The sequence below is a fragment of the Triturus cristatus genome, chromosome 10, assembly GCF_964204655.1.
Source record: "Triturus cristatus chromosome 10, aTriCri1.1, whole genome shotgun sequence".
Taxonomy (NCBI): Eukaryota; Metazoa; Chordata; class Amphibia; order Caudata; family Salamandridae; genus Triturus; species Triturus cristatus.
Genome location: NC_140593.1, coordinates 1,241,491,190 through 1,241,506,626, shown reverse-complemented (window position 1 = coordinate 1,241,506,626; position 15,437 = coordinate 1,241,491,190). Strand labels below are relative to the sequence as shown.

General features: G+C 52.5%; 1 protein-coding gene across 5 annotated transcripts in view; it reads left to right on the top strand.

Annotated features, from left to right (window-relative positions):
* The first annotated feature begins 2,833 nt into the window (after window positions 1–2,833).
* Window positions 2,834–15,437, top strand: part of CACNA1F (calcium voltage-gated channel subunit alpha1 F) — a 562,890-nt gene continuing 550,286 nt past the window's right edge. For all 5 annotated transcript variants that reach the window (XM_085629889.1, XM_085629888.1, XM_085629886.1 and 2 more), the window contains exons 1-2: window positions 2,834–3,194; window positions 9,377–9,514. In XM_085629889.1, coding sequence (XP_085486015.1) covers window positions 9,487–9,514 — 28 coding nt within the window. In that variant the 5' untranslated portion in view covers window positions 2,834–3,194; window positions 9,377–9,486. The remainder of the gene's footprint in view (window positions 3,195–9,376; window positions 9,515–15,437) is intronic.

Genomic DNA, 15,437 nt, shown 5'->3' with positions numbered 1-15,437 from the left:
GCCTCCCAGTAAGGGTGTGTTGTCCCAGGTGTGCCTCCCGGTGATTGTGTGTTGTACTGTGTGTGTCTTCCGGTGATGGTGCGTTGTCCCAGGTGTGCCTCCCAGTGATGGTGTGTTGTCCAGGTGTGCCTCCCGGTGATGGTGTGTTGTACTGTGTATGTCTTCCGGTGATGGTGCGTTGTCCCAGGTGTGCCTCCCAGTGATGGTGTGTTGTACTGGGTGTGTCTCCCGGTGATTGTGCGTTGTCCCAGGTGTGCCTCCCACTGACGGTGTGTTGTCTGGGTGTGTCTCCCAGTGATTGTGCGTTGTCCCAGGTGTGCCTCCCAGTGACGGTGTGTTGTCTGGGTGTGTCCCCGGTGATTGTGCGTTGTTCCAGGTGTGCCTCCCAGTGATGGTGTGTTGTACTGGGTGTGTCTCCCAGTGATGGTGTGTTGTCCGGGTGTGTCTCCCGGTAATGGTGCGTTGCGCCAGGTGTGCCTCCCAGTGATGGTGCGTTGTCCAGGTGTGCCTCCCAGTGACTGTGTGTTGTAGTGGGTGTGTCTCCCGGTGATGGTGCGTTGTCCCAGGTGTGCCTCCCAGTGATGGTGTGTTGTACTGGGTGTGTCTCCCGGTGATGGTGCGTTGTCCAGGTGTGCCTCCCAGTGACGGTGTGTTGTACTGGATGTGTCTCCCAGTGATGGTGTGTTGTCCGAGTGTGTCTCCCGGTGATGGTGCGTTGTCCAGGTGTGCCTCCCAGTGATGGTGTGTTGTACTGGGTGTGTCTCCCGGTGATGGTGCGTTGTCCAGGTGTGCCTCCCAGTGACAGTGTGTTGTAGTGGGTGTGTCTCCCAGTGATGGTGTGTTGTCCGGGTGTGTCTCCCGGTGATGGTGCGTTGTCCCAGGTGTGCCTCCAAGTGATGGTGTGTTGTAGTGGGTGTGTCTCCCGGTGATGGTGCGTTGTCCCAGGTGTGCCTCCCAGTGATGGTATGGTGTCCAGGTGTGCCTCCCAGTGATGGTGTGTTGTACTGGGTGTGTCTCCCAGTGATGGTGTGTTGTCCGGGTGTGTCTCCCGGTAATGGTGCGTTGCTCCAGGTGTGCCTCCCAGTGATGGTGCGTTGTCCAGGTGTGCCTCCCAGTGACTGTGTGTTGTAGTGGGTGTGTCTCCCGGTGATGGTGCGTTGTCCCAGGTGTGCCTCCCAGTGATGGTGTGTTGTACTGGGTGTGTCTCCCGGTGATGGTGCGTTGTCCAGGTGTGCCTCCCAGTGACGGTGTGTTGTACTGGATGTGTCTCCCAGTGATGGTGTGTTGTCCGGGTGTGTCTCCCGGTGATGGTGCGTTGTCCAGGTGTGCCTCCCAGTGATGGTGTGTTGTACTGGGTGTGTCTCCCGGTGATGGTGCGTTGTCCAGGTGTGCCTCCCAGTGACAGTGTGTTGTAGTGGGTGTGTCTCCCAGTGATGGTGTGTTGTCCGGGTGTGTCTCCCGGTGATGGTGCGTTGTCCCAGGTGTGCCTCCCAGTGATGGTGTGTTGTAGTGGGTGTGTCTCCCGGTGATGGTGCGTTGTCCCAGGTGTGCCTCCCAGTGATGGTATGGTGTCCAGGTGTGCCTCCCAGTGATGGTGTGTCGTACTGGGTGTGTCTCCCGTGATGGTGTGTTGTCCAGGTGTGCCTCCCAGTGACGGTGTGTTGTCCCAGGTGTGCCTCCCAGTGATGGTGTGTTGTACTGGGTGTGTCTCCCAGTGATGGTGCGTTGTCCCAGATGTGCCTCCCAGTGATGGTGTGTTGTACTGGGTGTGTCTCCCGGTGATGGTGCGTTGTCCCAGGTGTGCCTCCCAGTGACGGTGTGTTGTCCAGGTGTGCCTCCCAGTGGTGGTGTGTTGCACTGGGTGCGTCTCCCGGTGATGGTGCGTTGTCCCAGGTGTGTCTCCCGGTGATGGTGCGTTGCTCCAGGTGTGCCTCCCAGTGATGGTGCGTTGTCCCAGGTGTGCCTCCCAGTGACGGTGTGTTGTACTGGGTGTGCCTCCCAGTGATGGTGTGTTGTCCAGGTGTGCCTCCCAATGGTAGTGTGTTGTCCAGGTGTGCCTCCCAGTGATGGTATGGTGTCCAGGTGTGCCTCCCAGTGATGGTGTGTTGTCCAGGTGTGCCTCCCAATGGTGGTGTGTTATCCAGGTGTGCCTCCCAGTGATGGTGTGTTGTCCCAGGTGTGTCTCCCGGTGATGGTGCGTTGTCCCAGGTGTGCCTCCCAGTGATGGTGTGTTGTACTGGGTGTGTCTCCCAGTGATGGTGTGGTGTCCAGGTGTGCCTCGTAGTCACCGCCCTGTGAGTTCCGGGAGGTCGGGCTTCCCAGTACAAAGGTTTGTGCCTCTGGGGGACTGCTGTACGCCAATGCTTGGCACCTCCCTTCCTGTCTTTGGCTCCGCGGGGGCCGCAGTGTCAGGGAGTAGAGCTGTGAAGTTGTGCACCTTTGAATCCCTGGAGTGGAGTTTAGGGTGCGCTGTGCCAGCCCTGCTGTGCACAGGGTGGGTGGGGTGTTCTGTGCAGAGCAAGCCCCCTCTGCGGGCTGGAGGGGCAGGGCCCCTCACCCCATCAACCCCTGCTCTCCTCTCCGACCCCCTTCCCCATTGGTTCCATGCTCTCCTCGCTGGTCCAACCACGCCATGTGTGCCCCTCGGCCAGACATGGCTTTAGACCAAAGCATGCACTTCGCACAGCATTTACAGCATGCACAGCACAACTACAAGGCCCAGAATGCACCGGTGCTTGTCTGAGAAGCCAGGCCTGTCGGGAGGCTTCACACAAGACATGGGTCGCTTCATTAGCCGTCCCTTCCTTGCTGCTCCCGCCTCCCCGTAGTGCCAGGGGCGCCCCCTCTTTGGACGCAGGCCCCTCGGCGGTCCTCGGTCCCTCCTCTCCTCCCTCGGGTCTTCCCTCCCTCCCCTCCCCCATGGCCGGGATAAGCACGCTCCCTCGGCCTTAATCCCCCCACGAGAGAGCGGAGGCAGAGCCGGGGATTGGCAGGGATTGGGGTGGATCAGACGGACTGCAGCAGGAGGGGACCCCGGAGGAGCCCAGGAGCAGGCCGCAGGGGCCACGAGACGGGGGTCAGGTGCCAGAGGCAGGCCGCAGGGGCCACGAGCCGGGGTCAGGAGCCAGAGACAGGCCGCAGGGGCCAGGAGGAGCCAGGGGTCCTGTCCGCGCCTCGTCTGCAGGAGAGCTGGGGTACCTCTGTCTGTCCATTCCTGTCCCTGTGCAGTCGGGAAACTTCCCTGGCAGTCTCTATCCATCAAACCTGTGCTTTATAACCACCTTACCTCTCTGTCGGTCTGTCCTACCTCCCTGTGGGCCTGTCGGTCTGTCTTCCCCTCTCCAACCACTATACCTTTCTGTGGGTCAGTCCTTCCCTTTAGCGCCACCATACAGGTCTGTCAATCTGTCCTTCCCTTTAGAGCCCCCATACCTCTCTCTGCAGGTCTGTCCTTCCCTTTAGAGCCCCCATACCTCTCTCTGCAGGTCTGTCCCTCCCTTTAGAGACTCCATACCTCTCTCTGTAAGTCTGTCCTTCCCTTTAGAGCCCCCATACCTTTCTCTGTAAGTCTGTCCTTCCCTTTAGAGCCCCCATACCTCTCTCTGTAAGTCTGTCCTTCCCTTTAGAGCCCCCATACCTCTCTGTAAGTCTGTCCTTCACTTTAGAGCCCCCATACCTCTCTCTGTAAGTCTGTCCTTCACTTTAGAGCCAACATACCTCTCTCTGTAAGTCTGTGCTTCCCTTTCGAGCCACCATACCTCTCTCTGTAGGTCTGTCCTTCCCTTTAGTGCCCCCATACCTCTCTCTGTCAATCTGTCCTTCCCTTTAGAGCCCCCATACCTCTCTCTGTAGGTCTGTCCTTCCCTTTAGAGCCCCCATACCTCTCTCTGTCAATCTGTCCTTCCCTTTAGAGCCACCATACCTCTCTCTGTAGGTCTGTCCTTCCCTTTAGTGCCCCCATACCTCTCTCTGTCAATCTGTCCTTCCCTTTAGAGCCCCCATACCTCTCTCTGTCAATCTGTCCTTCCCTTTAGAGCCACCATACCTCTCTCTGTAGGTCTGTCCTTCCCTTTAGTGCCCCCATACCTCTCTCTGTCAATCTGTCCTTCCCTTTAGAGCCCCCATACCTCTCTCTGTCAATCTGTCCTTCCCTTTAGAGCCCCCATTCCTCTCTCTGTAGGTCTGTCCTTCCCTTTAGAGCCCCCATACCTCTCTCTGTCAATCTGTCCTTCCCTTTAGAGCCCCCATACCTCTCTCTGTCAATCTGTCCTTCCCTTTAGAGCCCCCATTCCTCTCTCTGTAGGTCTGTCCTTCCCTTTAGAGCCCCCATACCTCTCTCTGTCAATGTGTCCTCCGCTCTACAGCCACCGGGTCAGTCCTTCCTTCTAGAGCCGTCATACCTCCCATTGTCGATCTGTCCCTCCCTTTAGAGCGTCATACTTCTCTCTACGGGTCTGTACTACCTTTTAGAACCGCCATATCTCTATCTCTATCTGTCTATGTCAATCTGTCCTCGCCTCCAGAGCCATCATACCTCTCTCCGTCGGTCTGTCCTCTCCTCTACAGCCAGTATACCTCTCTGTCAATCTGTCCTTCCCCCTAAATCCACCATACCTCTCTCAACGGGTGTGTCCTCTTTCCTAGGGCCAGCACACCTCTCTGTCGGCCTGTCCTTCCCTCTACAGCCACCACACCGCTATATGTAGGTCTGTCCTTCCCCATAGAGCCACCATGCCTCTCTTTACGGGTCTGCCCTTCCTTCTAAACCCGTCACACCTCACTCTGTCGACATGCCCTTTCCTCTAGAGCCATCATGCCACTGTCTGTAGGTCTGTCCTTCTCCCTAGAGCCATCACACCTCTCTCTCTCTCCGTCTGTCCTACTTTCTCTACGGACCTGTCCTCCCCCTGGATCACACCTCTCCTTGTGTCTGTCCTACCGCTCTCTAAGCTGCGCTTCCACCCAGAGCCCCCATACGTCTCTCTGTCTGTCCTCCCCCTACAGCCATAACACTTCTCCATGTCTGTCTGTACTTCCGTCTAGAGCCATTCTAACTCTCCCTGTCAACCTCTGTCACTGCTCACTGCGCCCTTAAAACCCACCCCGTCCCTGTTAGTCTGTCCATCCGTCTGTAGTCATAAAACTCAGTTCTGGAAGTCTGTTCTGCTGTAGCTTATCACACCCTCTCTGCCCCTCCCCCGTCCCCCAGCCCTCATACCTCTGCATGGCTGTCTCTCCCTCCTCTCCATCAGTCTGTAGCTTGCCTGTTCCACACATCTTCCAGTCCATTCTTACCTCGTCAACAACTACTCTTACCTCCTTCTCTCTCACCCTCTCTGCCCCTCTCTCGCCCCTTCCTCCCCCTCTCTATCCCTCACTCTCTCTCGCCCCTCTTTTCCTGCCCCTCTCTCTCTCTATCTCTCTCACTCACTTCCCCTTCAGTCCCTCTTCCTCGCTCTCTCCCTGTCCCTCCTTCTCTCTCCCTGTCCCTCCCTCTCTCTCCCATGTCTTTCCCTTTCTCGCCCCCCTCTCTCTCCCTTTCTCGCCCCCTCTCTCTCTCGGTCCCCCTTCCTGCCCCCCCCCTCTCTCTCTGTCTCTCTCTCTCCCTCTCACTGTCCCCCTCTGTCCCCCTCTCTCTCCCTCCCTCCCTGTCCCTGTCTCTCTCTCTGCCCTCTCTCTCCACGTCCCTCCTTATCCTCCTTGTCTCGCCCTCTCTCCCCCTCTTCCTCGCTCTCCCTGTCCCTCCTCCTCCTCTCTCCCTGTCCCTCCCGCGCTCTCTTTGCCCCCCCTTTCTCTCCCTGTCTCTCTATTTCACTCCCCCTTGCTGCCCCCCTCTCTCTGTGTGTCTCTCTCTTTCTCTCCCCCCCCTCTCTCTCTCCCTCCCTCCCTGTCCGAACACCTTTCTCTCCCTATCCCCCTCTCTCTTCCTCTCTCTCTCTCCCTTCCTGTCCCTCTCCCTCCCTCCCTGTCCCTCCCTCTCTGCCCCCCTCTCTCTCTCTCTCCCCCTCCCTCCCGGTCTCTCTGTCCCCCTCTCTCTCCCCCTCTTCCTCTCTCTCTCCCCCCTGTCCCTCTCTCTCTCACGCCCTGTCCCCCCTCTCTCTCTCTCCCTCCCAGTCCCTCTCTCTCCCTCCCTCCCTCTCTGTCCCTCTCCCTCTCTCTCTCTCTCTCTCACCCACCCTCCCTCTCTGTCCCTCTCTCTCTCCACGTCGTTCTTCCTTTCGCGCCGTCGCCCCATTCACTTCCTGCATCTTATTTGTTTCTGTTTTTCCGTTTCTGTCCGTCCTGCTGTCATTCCTCCGCCTCTCCTTCTCTTTCTCCGAGTGGCGCTTCCTTTCATATGCAGTCTAATCTCCCCTCTGTCACACACTCTCTCTCTGCTATGCCTTCTCACTCTCTCCTCTTCGCTCTCCCGCCCTCTCTTGCTGTGTCTTTCTCTATTTATCGTTTCATTCCTGCCTCTCTCTCTCTGCACGTCTGTCCATTTTTCGCCCTCTCTTCCCTCTTTCTACTGTATCCCCCCCCCGCATCTTTGTCACACTCCATTCTCATATAGTGGGTGATCTCGGGGTGAAGAGACTGCCATATTCAGAGGCCCGGTCAGTGGCCATCTGTCCACGCCACCCCTAGCCCCGTCCAAAGGGCAGACAGGCTCGGAAGGACCGTGGCCAGCGCCTCGAAGACTATTCCTTACACCCTTCACACTCCCAAGCGTATTAATAATCCCATCCCAAAACTACTGGTTTCCTAACCCTCTTCCCATTCATGGGGTCACTGACTCATCAACTCTCCCCTCCTAGGCCTCTCTTACCTGGCGACTTACTCCCTCCAAAAACACCCACTCAGGAATTCTCCCATTCAAGACACACTGACTCATCAAAGCTCCCATTCCATACCACACTGACTCAGCGAGTCTCCCACCTAGTTGTGCCGATGACTCATCAAAGCTCTCATTTCATACCACACTGACTCAGCAAATCTCACACTGGGTGTGCCACTGACTCAATCAACGCTCCCATTCCATACCACACTGACTCAGCGAGTCTCCCACCTAGTTGTGCCGATGACTCATCAAAGCTCTCATTTCATACCACACTGAGTCAGCAAATCTCACACTGGGTGTGCCACTGACTCATCAAAGCTCCCATTCCATACCTCACTGACTCAGTGATATTCGCACCTAGTGTGCCGAGGACTCATCAAAGCTCCCATTCCATACCTCACTGACTCAGCGAATCTCCCACTCAGTGCGCCACTTGACTCATCAAAGCTCCCATTCCATACCTCACGGACTCAGCGAATCTCCCACTCAGTGCACCACTGACTCATCAAAGCTCCCATTCCATACCACACTGACTCAGCGAGTCTCCCACCTAGTGTGCCGATGACTCATCAAAGCTCCCATTCCATACCTCACTAACTAAGAAAATCTCCCACACAGTGCACCACTGACTCATCAAAGCTCCCATTCCATACCTCATTGACTAAGCAAATCTCCCACTCAGTGCGCCACTGACTCATCAAAGCTCCCATTCCATACCTCACTGACTCAGCGAGTCTCCCACCTAGTGTGCCGATGACTCATCAAAGCTCCCATTCCATACCTCACTGAATAAGCGATCTACCACTCAGTGCGCTACTGACGCTTCAAAGCTCCCATTCCATACCTCACTGACTCAGCGAATCTCCCACTCAGTGCGGCACTGACTCATCAAAGCTCCCATTCCATACCTCACTGACTCAGCGAATCTCCCACTCAGTGTGCCACTGACTCATCAAAGATACCTCACTGATACCTCACTGACTCAGCGAATCTCCCACTCAGTGCGCCACTGACTCATCAAAGCTCCCATTCCATACCTCACTGACGAAGCGAATCTACCACTCAGTGCGCCACTGACTCATCAAAGCTCCCATTCTATACCTCACTGACTCAGTAAATCTCCCACTCTGTGTGCCACTGACTCATCAAAGCTCCCATTCCATACCTCACTGACTCAGCGAATCTCCCACTCAGTGTGCCACTGGCTCATCACAGCTCCCGTTCCATACCCCTATTGACTCAACAAATCTCCCACTCAATGTGCCACTGCCTCATCAAAGCTCGCCAAGTCTGCAAATCTTCCACTCAATAAACCATTGATGCAACAAATCCCATACAGAGACCACTGGTTTATGGAATCTCCTACCCAGACCCACTGACTCAGCAAATACCTCATTCAGGACCTCGCTGACTCAGCAAATCTCCCACTCAAGACACCAAAGACTCCCCAATACATTTTAAACCTCATTAAGTTGGCAAATCTAAAAGAAAACACAGATGACTTATTAATTCTCCCATCCCCGTGCTAGTCTGACTCTCCAAGTGTCCTGCCCAAGAACCACCGAATCTTCAAGTCTCCCTTCTAGATTTTGCGGAATCATCCCATCTCCCATCAAAGAACCATAGACCTTTCATACCTCCCATTTCTGACTTCATTGACTGGCAATTGTCCCATTTAGTAACTATTGAATCTTCAAATCTAGCATTCCAGACATGACTGACTCTGGTGTCCTGTCCAAGAAACCCCCAATCTTCGACTCTACCTTCAGGATTTTTGCCAACTCGTCAAATCTCCCACCCAAGAACCATCGACTTTTCATATCTCCCATTCCTGACTTCACAAATGTCCCATTTAGGAACTATTGACTCTTCACATCTTCCATTCCAGTCCTCACTGAATTGGCAGATGTTGCATTGAAGCTTCTATTGGCTCAGCAAATCTCCTACTAAGGTCCCACGTGGCTCAGCAGATCTCCTACTAAGGTCCCACGTGGCTCAGCAGATCTCCTAGCCAAGACCCACTGGCTCAGCAGATCTCCTAGCCAAGACCCACTGGCTCAGCAGATCTCCTAGCCAAGACCCACTGATGGAGCAGATTTCTCCTTCAAGAAGCATAGCCACTTGGAATCTCACCTCACTGAATCGTCAAAGTTGAATTCGAGATTTCACATGATTCTGCAAATCTCTAATTTACGGCCATATTTACAAAGACTATGCTTTGCGATTTCCCAATAGCGAATTTCGGTCGCAAAACATTCTTACATACCACTGCAAGTCGCTATTAGGAAAGGGCGCCCTTAACATGCCCCTTCCTTATAACAAATTGCTAACCTATTTAGTGATTCGTTAATAGGTTACTGAATCGCATCATAGGTTTGGTACACAGAAAGGGCATTTTCCGCTCACAAACACTTAGTTTCCTATGGACTCAGCAAATCTCCCATCTCAAACCCCCTGACTCCAGAAGTCTTCTGTTCAAGGCACCATTGTTGAAGCATCTCATGTCCAAAATCCCAGCCACAGAGTGGATCTCTCATTCAAGATCTCTCCCAGCAGATCTCAAATCTGGATACCACTTGGTAGATCTCTGCCGCGGAGCAGACAGGACCGGATGATTCTCCCTCGTGGACTCTGCTTGGCACGGCGGCCGCTGTACTCCGACCAGTATGTCGGACAACAACGAGAACGGAAAAGGTAAGCAGGACTTCACCCGAGTTTTTCAGTGGTGGGAGAGGAATGTGTCTGAGGCAGTGGGGGTGAAGTGAGGAAACTGCTCTGTACCCTGTGACTTCCAATCTGAGTGTCTCCAGTCCCTCGCGTTACGTTCCAGAATGGCCGGTCTCCAGCCTACTCAAAATGCATGGACGAGTTGAACTTAGTAATGAGGCAGTGTGTACATAATGATGCTGAATGGAAAGTGGCCGTGTGTACATAATGGGGCTGTGTGGGAAGTGGCTGTGTGTACACAATGGGGTATTGTGGAAAGTGGCCTTATGTACATAATGGGGCATTGTGGGAAGTGGCCGTGTGTACATAATGGGGCGTTGTGGGAAGACGTCTTGTGTAGATAGTGGGGTATTGTGGAAAGTGGCCGTGTGTACATAATAGGGCATTGTGGAAAGTGGCTTTGCATACATAATGGGGCATTGTGGCAAGTGGCCTTGTGTACATAATGGGGCATTGTGGAAAGACGCCTTGTGTAGATAATGGGGCATTGTGGGAAGTTGTTTTATGTACATAAAGGGGCATTGTGGGAAGTGGCCTTGTGTAGATAATGGGGCATTGTGAGAAGACACCTTGTGTAGATAATGGGGTCTTGTGGAAAGTGGCCTTATGTACATAATGGGGCATTGTAGGAAGTGGCCGTGTGTACATAATGGGGCATTGTGGGAAGACGCCTTGTGTAGATAATGGGGCATTGTGGAAAGACGCCTTGTGTAGATAATGGGGCATTGTGGGAAGTTGTTTTATGTACATAAAGGGGCATTGTGGGAAGTGGCCTTGTGTAGATAATGGGGCATTGTGAGAAGACACCTTGTGTAGATAATGGGGTATTGTGGAAAGTGGCCTTATGTACATAATGGGGCATTGTGGGAAGTGGCCGTGTGTACATAATGGGGCGTTGTGGGAAGACGCCTTGTGTAGATAATGGGGTATTGTGGAAAGTGGCCGTGTGTACATAATAGGGCATTGTGGAAAGTGGCTTTGCATACATAATGGGGCATTGTGGGAAGTAGCCTTGTGTACATAATGGGGCATTGCGGGAAGTGGCCTTGTGTACATAATGGGGCGTTGTGGAAAGACGCCTTGTGTTCACAATGGGGCATTGTGGGAAGTGGTGTTATGTACATAATGAGGCATTGTGGAAAGTGGCCTTATGTAGACAGCTCTAGTAGTCGTCTTAGATTAACTTAGTATGCGGGCAGACAATGGCCAGTCGACCGTCCTGATCCTCTTAGCTATGTCGGCCGCATTCGATATGGTCAACCTTAGAATATTACTGAGGCGGCTTGCTGACCTTGGGCTGGAGGGCCTGGCCTTTAACTGGCTTCAGTCTTACCTGGAAAACAGGCAACAAGCTGTGGCCCTCCCCGTTTTCATTCTGAATTTAGAACGGTCCAGCCTGGGGTTTCTCAAGGTTCATCTATTAGCCCAATCCTTTTTAATATTGATCTGAGACCATTGATTCCCATTATTAAATCATACAACATCAAGCTGGTGAATTATGCAGATGGCACGCGGCTTATCCTGTCTCTAGAAGGCAGAGAGTCTACATCACTCAGTAACTTCCATGAATGCATGCCGAAGACTGCTCGATGGCTGTCGGACAACTCTCTGCAGTTTAGTGGTGGGAAAACAGAAATCTTACGCTGCACTGTGAAGAAAATCCCTTGTCCCCTTCCACACAATTTCTGGCCCATTCAGGCAGACACGCCTCGCATACCAGCGGGAGCAGTGCGCAACTAGGGGGTAGTTTTTGACAACAAGCTTAGCCTGGAGAAACATGTGGATAAGACAGTTGGGGCTTGCTTCTCACTCATAAAGGCTCTGCGGAACATTCTCCCCCTGCTCCCTTTGGCAGCTAGGGCCCTAGGAGTTAGAAGTGTTGTTCTAAGCCGGCTGGACTACTGTAATGCCCTGCTCCTGGGTTCAGCCAACTTCCTCATTCTGAAATTAAAAAGAATACGGACAATTGCCGCTAAGTTGGCTTTAAAGAGGACTCGAGGCGACCTTGTGTAGATAATGGTGTATTGTGGGAAGTGGCCGTGTGTACATAATGGGGCATTGTGGGAAGTAGCCTTGTGTACATAATGGTGCATTGTGGGAAATGGCCTTGTGTACATAATGTGGCATTGTGGGAAGTGGCCGTGTGTACATAATGGGACATTGTGGGAAGTGGCCGTGTGTACATAATGGTGCATTGTGGGAAGTGGCCGTGTGTACATAATGGGGCATTGTGGGAAGTGGCCGTGTGTACATTATAGGGCATTGTGAAAAGTGGCCGTGTGTACATAATGGTGCATTGTGGGAAGTGGCTGTGTGTACATAATGGTGCATTGTGGGAAGTGGCCTTGTGTACATAATGGGGCATTGTGGGATGTGGCCTTGTGTACATAATGGTGCATTGTGGGATGTGGCCTTGTGTAAATAAAGTGGCATTGTGGGAAGTGGCCTTGTGTACATAATGTGGCATTGTGGGAAGTGGCCGTGTATACATAATGGGACATTGTGGGAAGTGGCCTTGTGTACATAATGGTGCGTTGTGGGAAGTGGCCTTGTGTACATAAAGTGGCATTGTGGGAAGTGGCCTTGTGTACATAATGCGGCATTGTGCGAAGTGGCCGTGTGTACATAATGGTGCATTGTGGGAAGTGGCCGTGTGTACATAATGGGGCATTGTGGGAAGTGGCCGTGTGTACATTATAGGGCATTGTGAAAAGTGGCCGTGTGTACATAATGGTGCATTGTGGGAAGTGGCTGTGTGTACATAATGGGGCATTGTGGGAAGTGGCCTTGTGTACATAATGGTGCATTGTGGGAAGTGGCCTTGTGTACATAATGTGGCATTGTGGGAAGTGGCCATGTGTACATAATGTGGCATTGTGGGAAGTGGCCTTGTGTACATAATGTGGCATTTTGGGAAGTGGCCTTGTGTACATAATGTGGCATTGTGGGAAGTGGCCTTGTGTACATAATGTGGCATTTTGGGAAGTGGCCTTGTGTACATAATGTGGCATTGTGGGAAGTGGCCTTGTGTACATAATGTGGCATTTTGGGAAGTGGCCATTTGTACATTATGGGGCATTGTGGAAAGTGACTCTTTGTAGATAATGGACATGTGTGCACAGTGGCTGTGTGTACATAATGGGCTGTGTGCACCGTGGCAGGGTTCACACGGTGCACCTCTCTGAATCCTAGACAGTAAATACTGCTGTGGGATTTTTGAAGTATTGTCTTGCTTTTCCTCCAGGCCGTTTGGTTTACAGGGTGCACTGGACATTTTAAGATGAACACATTACATTCCCTGTGCTCTTCACTAGCAGTCTACGAGGAGCTTTACTGCTTCAGAAGTAAGTCAAGACCCCTTGAGTTTCAGTGACTTTTAGTGGCCGCTGTGGTCCAGCAGTCAAACATTATTCAACAGGAAGAATGGAAGCTGGCCTCAGATACAGAATGTGTTCTCCAGCCTTAGACCAGACATCTGACACACACTTCTTATTTCGAGGTCAGGCTATTCCTAGAATCTTTCTTTTCCCTATCCCTCCCTCTCTCTGTCTCTCTCCACTCTCTCTCTCTTTTTCCCCTCATTATCTCCCCCCTCACTCTCTATTTCCAGATCACTCCTCTGTTTCCTTCCATCGCTGTACCCCCCCAGCTGCTCTCACTGGCCAAAGTCAAAGACAATGTCTCAACAGCTAATGTTTAGGAGGCTGTTAAATAAAGCATGCACATTAAGTTGCAAAGAAAGGAAAGAGGGACTCAAGAGCTTGGTGGAAGAGGCAAGGAGCAATCAGTATTTAGAAAAACCCCACTCGGACTCACCCTAGGAAAGTACCTCCCCAGATGAGGATCTCGCGGACTTCTAGCACCCAAGTCATTTCCCGGGACTCTTCCTAATTTCATCTGTCGGCCGCCCTCCGAACGACGCCGAGCCGGCGCACGCTCCAGACAATCGTTGTCCTCTAGTACGCTGGGACCAAATCTTCCCCCCTAATTCAACACGATTCGACGTTTCTCCAGCATACTGATCAGCCCGCCGAAGCCCCCTCGACGGTGGTGCTCCTTGAATCCCCACATTGGTCCTTCCTCCCCTCCGGAGCAGGCATTGTTCCTGTCTGATGAGAGCGCGGGCTCTCACCTCAAGGGGGTCAGAAACTGGTCTGTGGTGGCAGGCAGCCAGCACACTGGAGTACCGCTAGGTTTTCAGTAAGCTCCTTAACGGTACCCTCTGGGTGCATGTCTTAATAAATCCAACACTGGCATCACTGTGAATTTATTAAGACGAGGTGTTTGATACCAAACACCATATGGTTCAGCGAAGCCATTATGTAGCTTGGGAACTCTTAGTGCCCAGTGCCCAGTGCATATACTTAAGATGGCGGCCCTGTCCACTTGCAATATCTAGTAATAGCACCAGACATCACAGGGGCATTTCTACTCATGCAGATATCCCCTCACGTGTAATGTCATGCACCCTGCCTTAGGGCTGTCAGGCCTTCCGTAGGGGTGACTTGCAGATAGTACATGCAGCGTGTGGGCGTTGCACACAGGCAGTGTGCAATGTGGTGTTTTCAGAAGTGCTTGCGCCCTTTCACGCAGCTTGCAGTGGCAGTCTGCATGCAGTGTGTGTGTGGGTCCCTTAGGATGGCATAATACATGCTGCAGCCCTGGGAGGCGCTCTGTGGTGCCTCAGGCCCGAGGTACCAGGGTCCCATTTACTAGGGATTTACAAGGGTGCAAAAGTCCTCGCTAAATTGGGTCACAATTACACATTTTGGAATTAATGGAAATAGCACTGGCACTGGAGCCTGGTTGTCATTACTCAGAGTACGTCCGGCTATAAGTGAGAGAGAGAGAAAAGGAAGGTAGAAGTAGCGTAGTGTCTGTAGAAGAAACAGCAGGAGAAATGTCCTTCAGGACAAGAAAGCTCACTCACCGTTAGGTGACCTGCTTCATCATATGGGTTCCCTCCTCACACTGAGGTGTGGGCTTCGACTCCCCGAGGGGAGGATGTGAGAAGGTGGCCTGGTATATGCTGTCCACTAGTTCTAGTGGGCACCTTGTATCAGTCCAAACAACCCCTTATGGTGATAGGTTAAAGACAACCTTTATTGAAAGCTATCCTAGTGGTAGCTAAGGAGAGCAGCCTTCAGGCTAAGTCTTGAAGGAATGTAAAGCAGCTTGTTTTACCAGTCTATAATCTCTTGAATGATCAAATGAAAGGACAACCACACCAGGTATATATTCAAAATATATGTATTTAAGATAAAACACACCCCTCTAGTCTCTTTATGAGACTGGAGTTCGAAGTACTTAGTTTACAAGTCAGCAATTATCTGTAACAGCACAAATACACGTTTGGGCCCTAGGGCGTACCAAACCATATAATAAAATAGTGGTATAAGAACCACGACTGGAATAGGCATTCGAGTCAGGACCAAACCCTTTTGGATTTAAGAAGTTTCTAGGGCTAGCACCCACGGGAGCACCGGAGTACTCGAGTTACCTCACCCAGGGAAGCCGGGTGCATAGATGTCTTTTGGTGTCGGGTCGCATTGTCGATTCCAATGGAAGCCTGCAAAGAACTGCTGCTGCCGTGAAGAGGAGAAGTGTCAGAAGAGATCCAAGCCTGGATCTAGGATGTAAGGAACCTGAAAGCAGAGGGGACAGAGTCTGGGTCACTTGCCAGTGACCAAGGGCAGGATGGACCAATGCCCACAGATGTCGGGTGCTTCAGGTGAGTTGATGGGTGTCTTGACTCTTCAGCCACGAGGTCCAGGAGGCGTTGACAAAGTCCACGAGCCGGATTCGAGCTGTCCCATGAAGTCTGTTGAGTGCTGCGGTGTCGGCGACCAGAAAGGACTCAACAAGCCTGGGCAACGGCAAGTTACTGGAA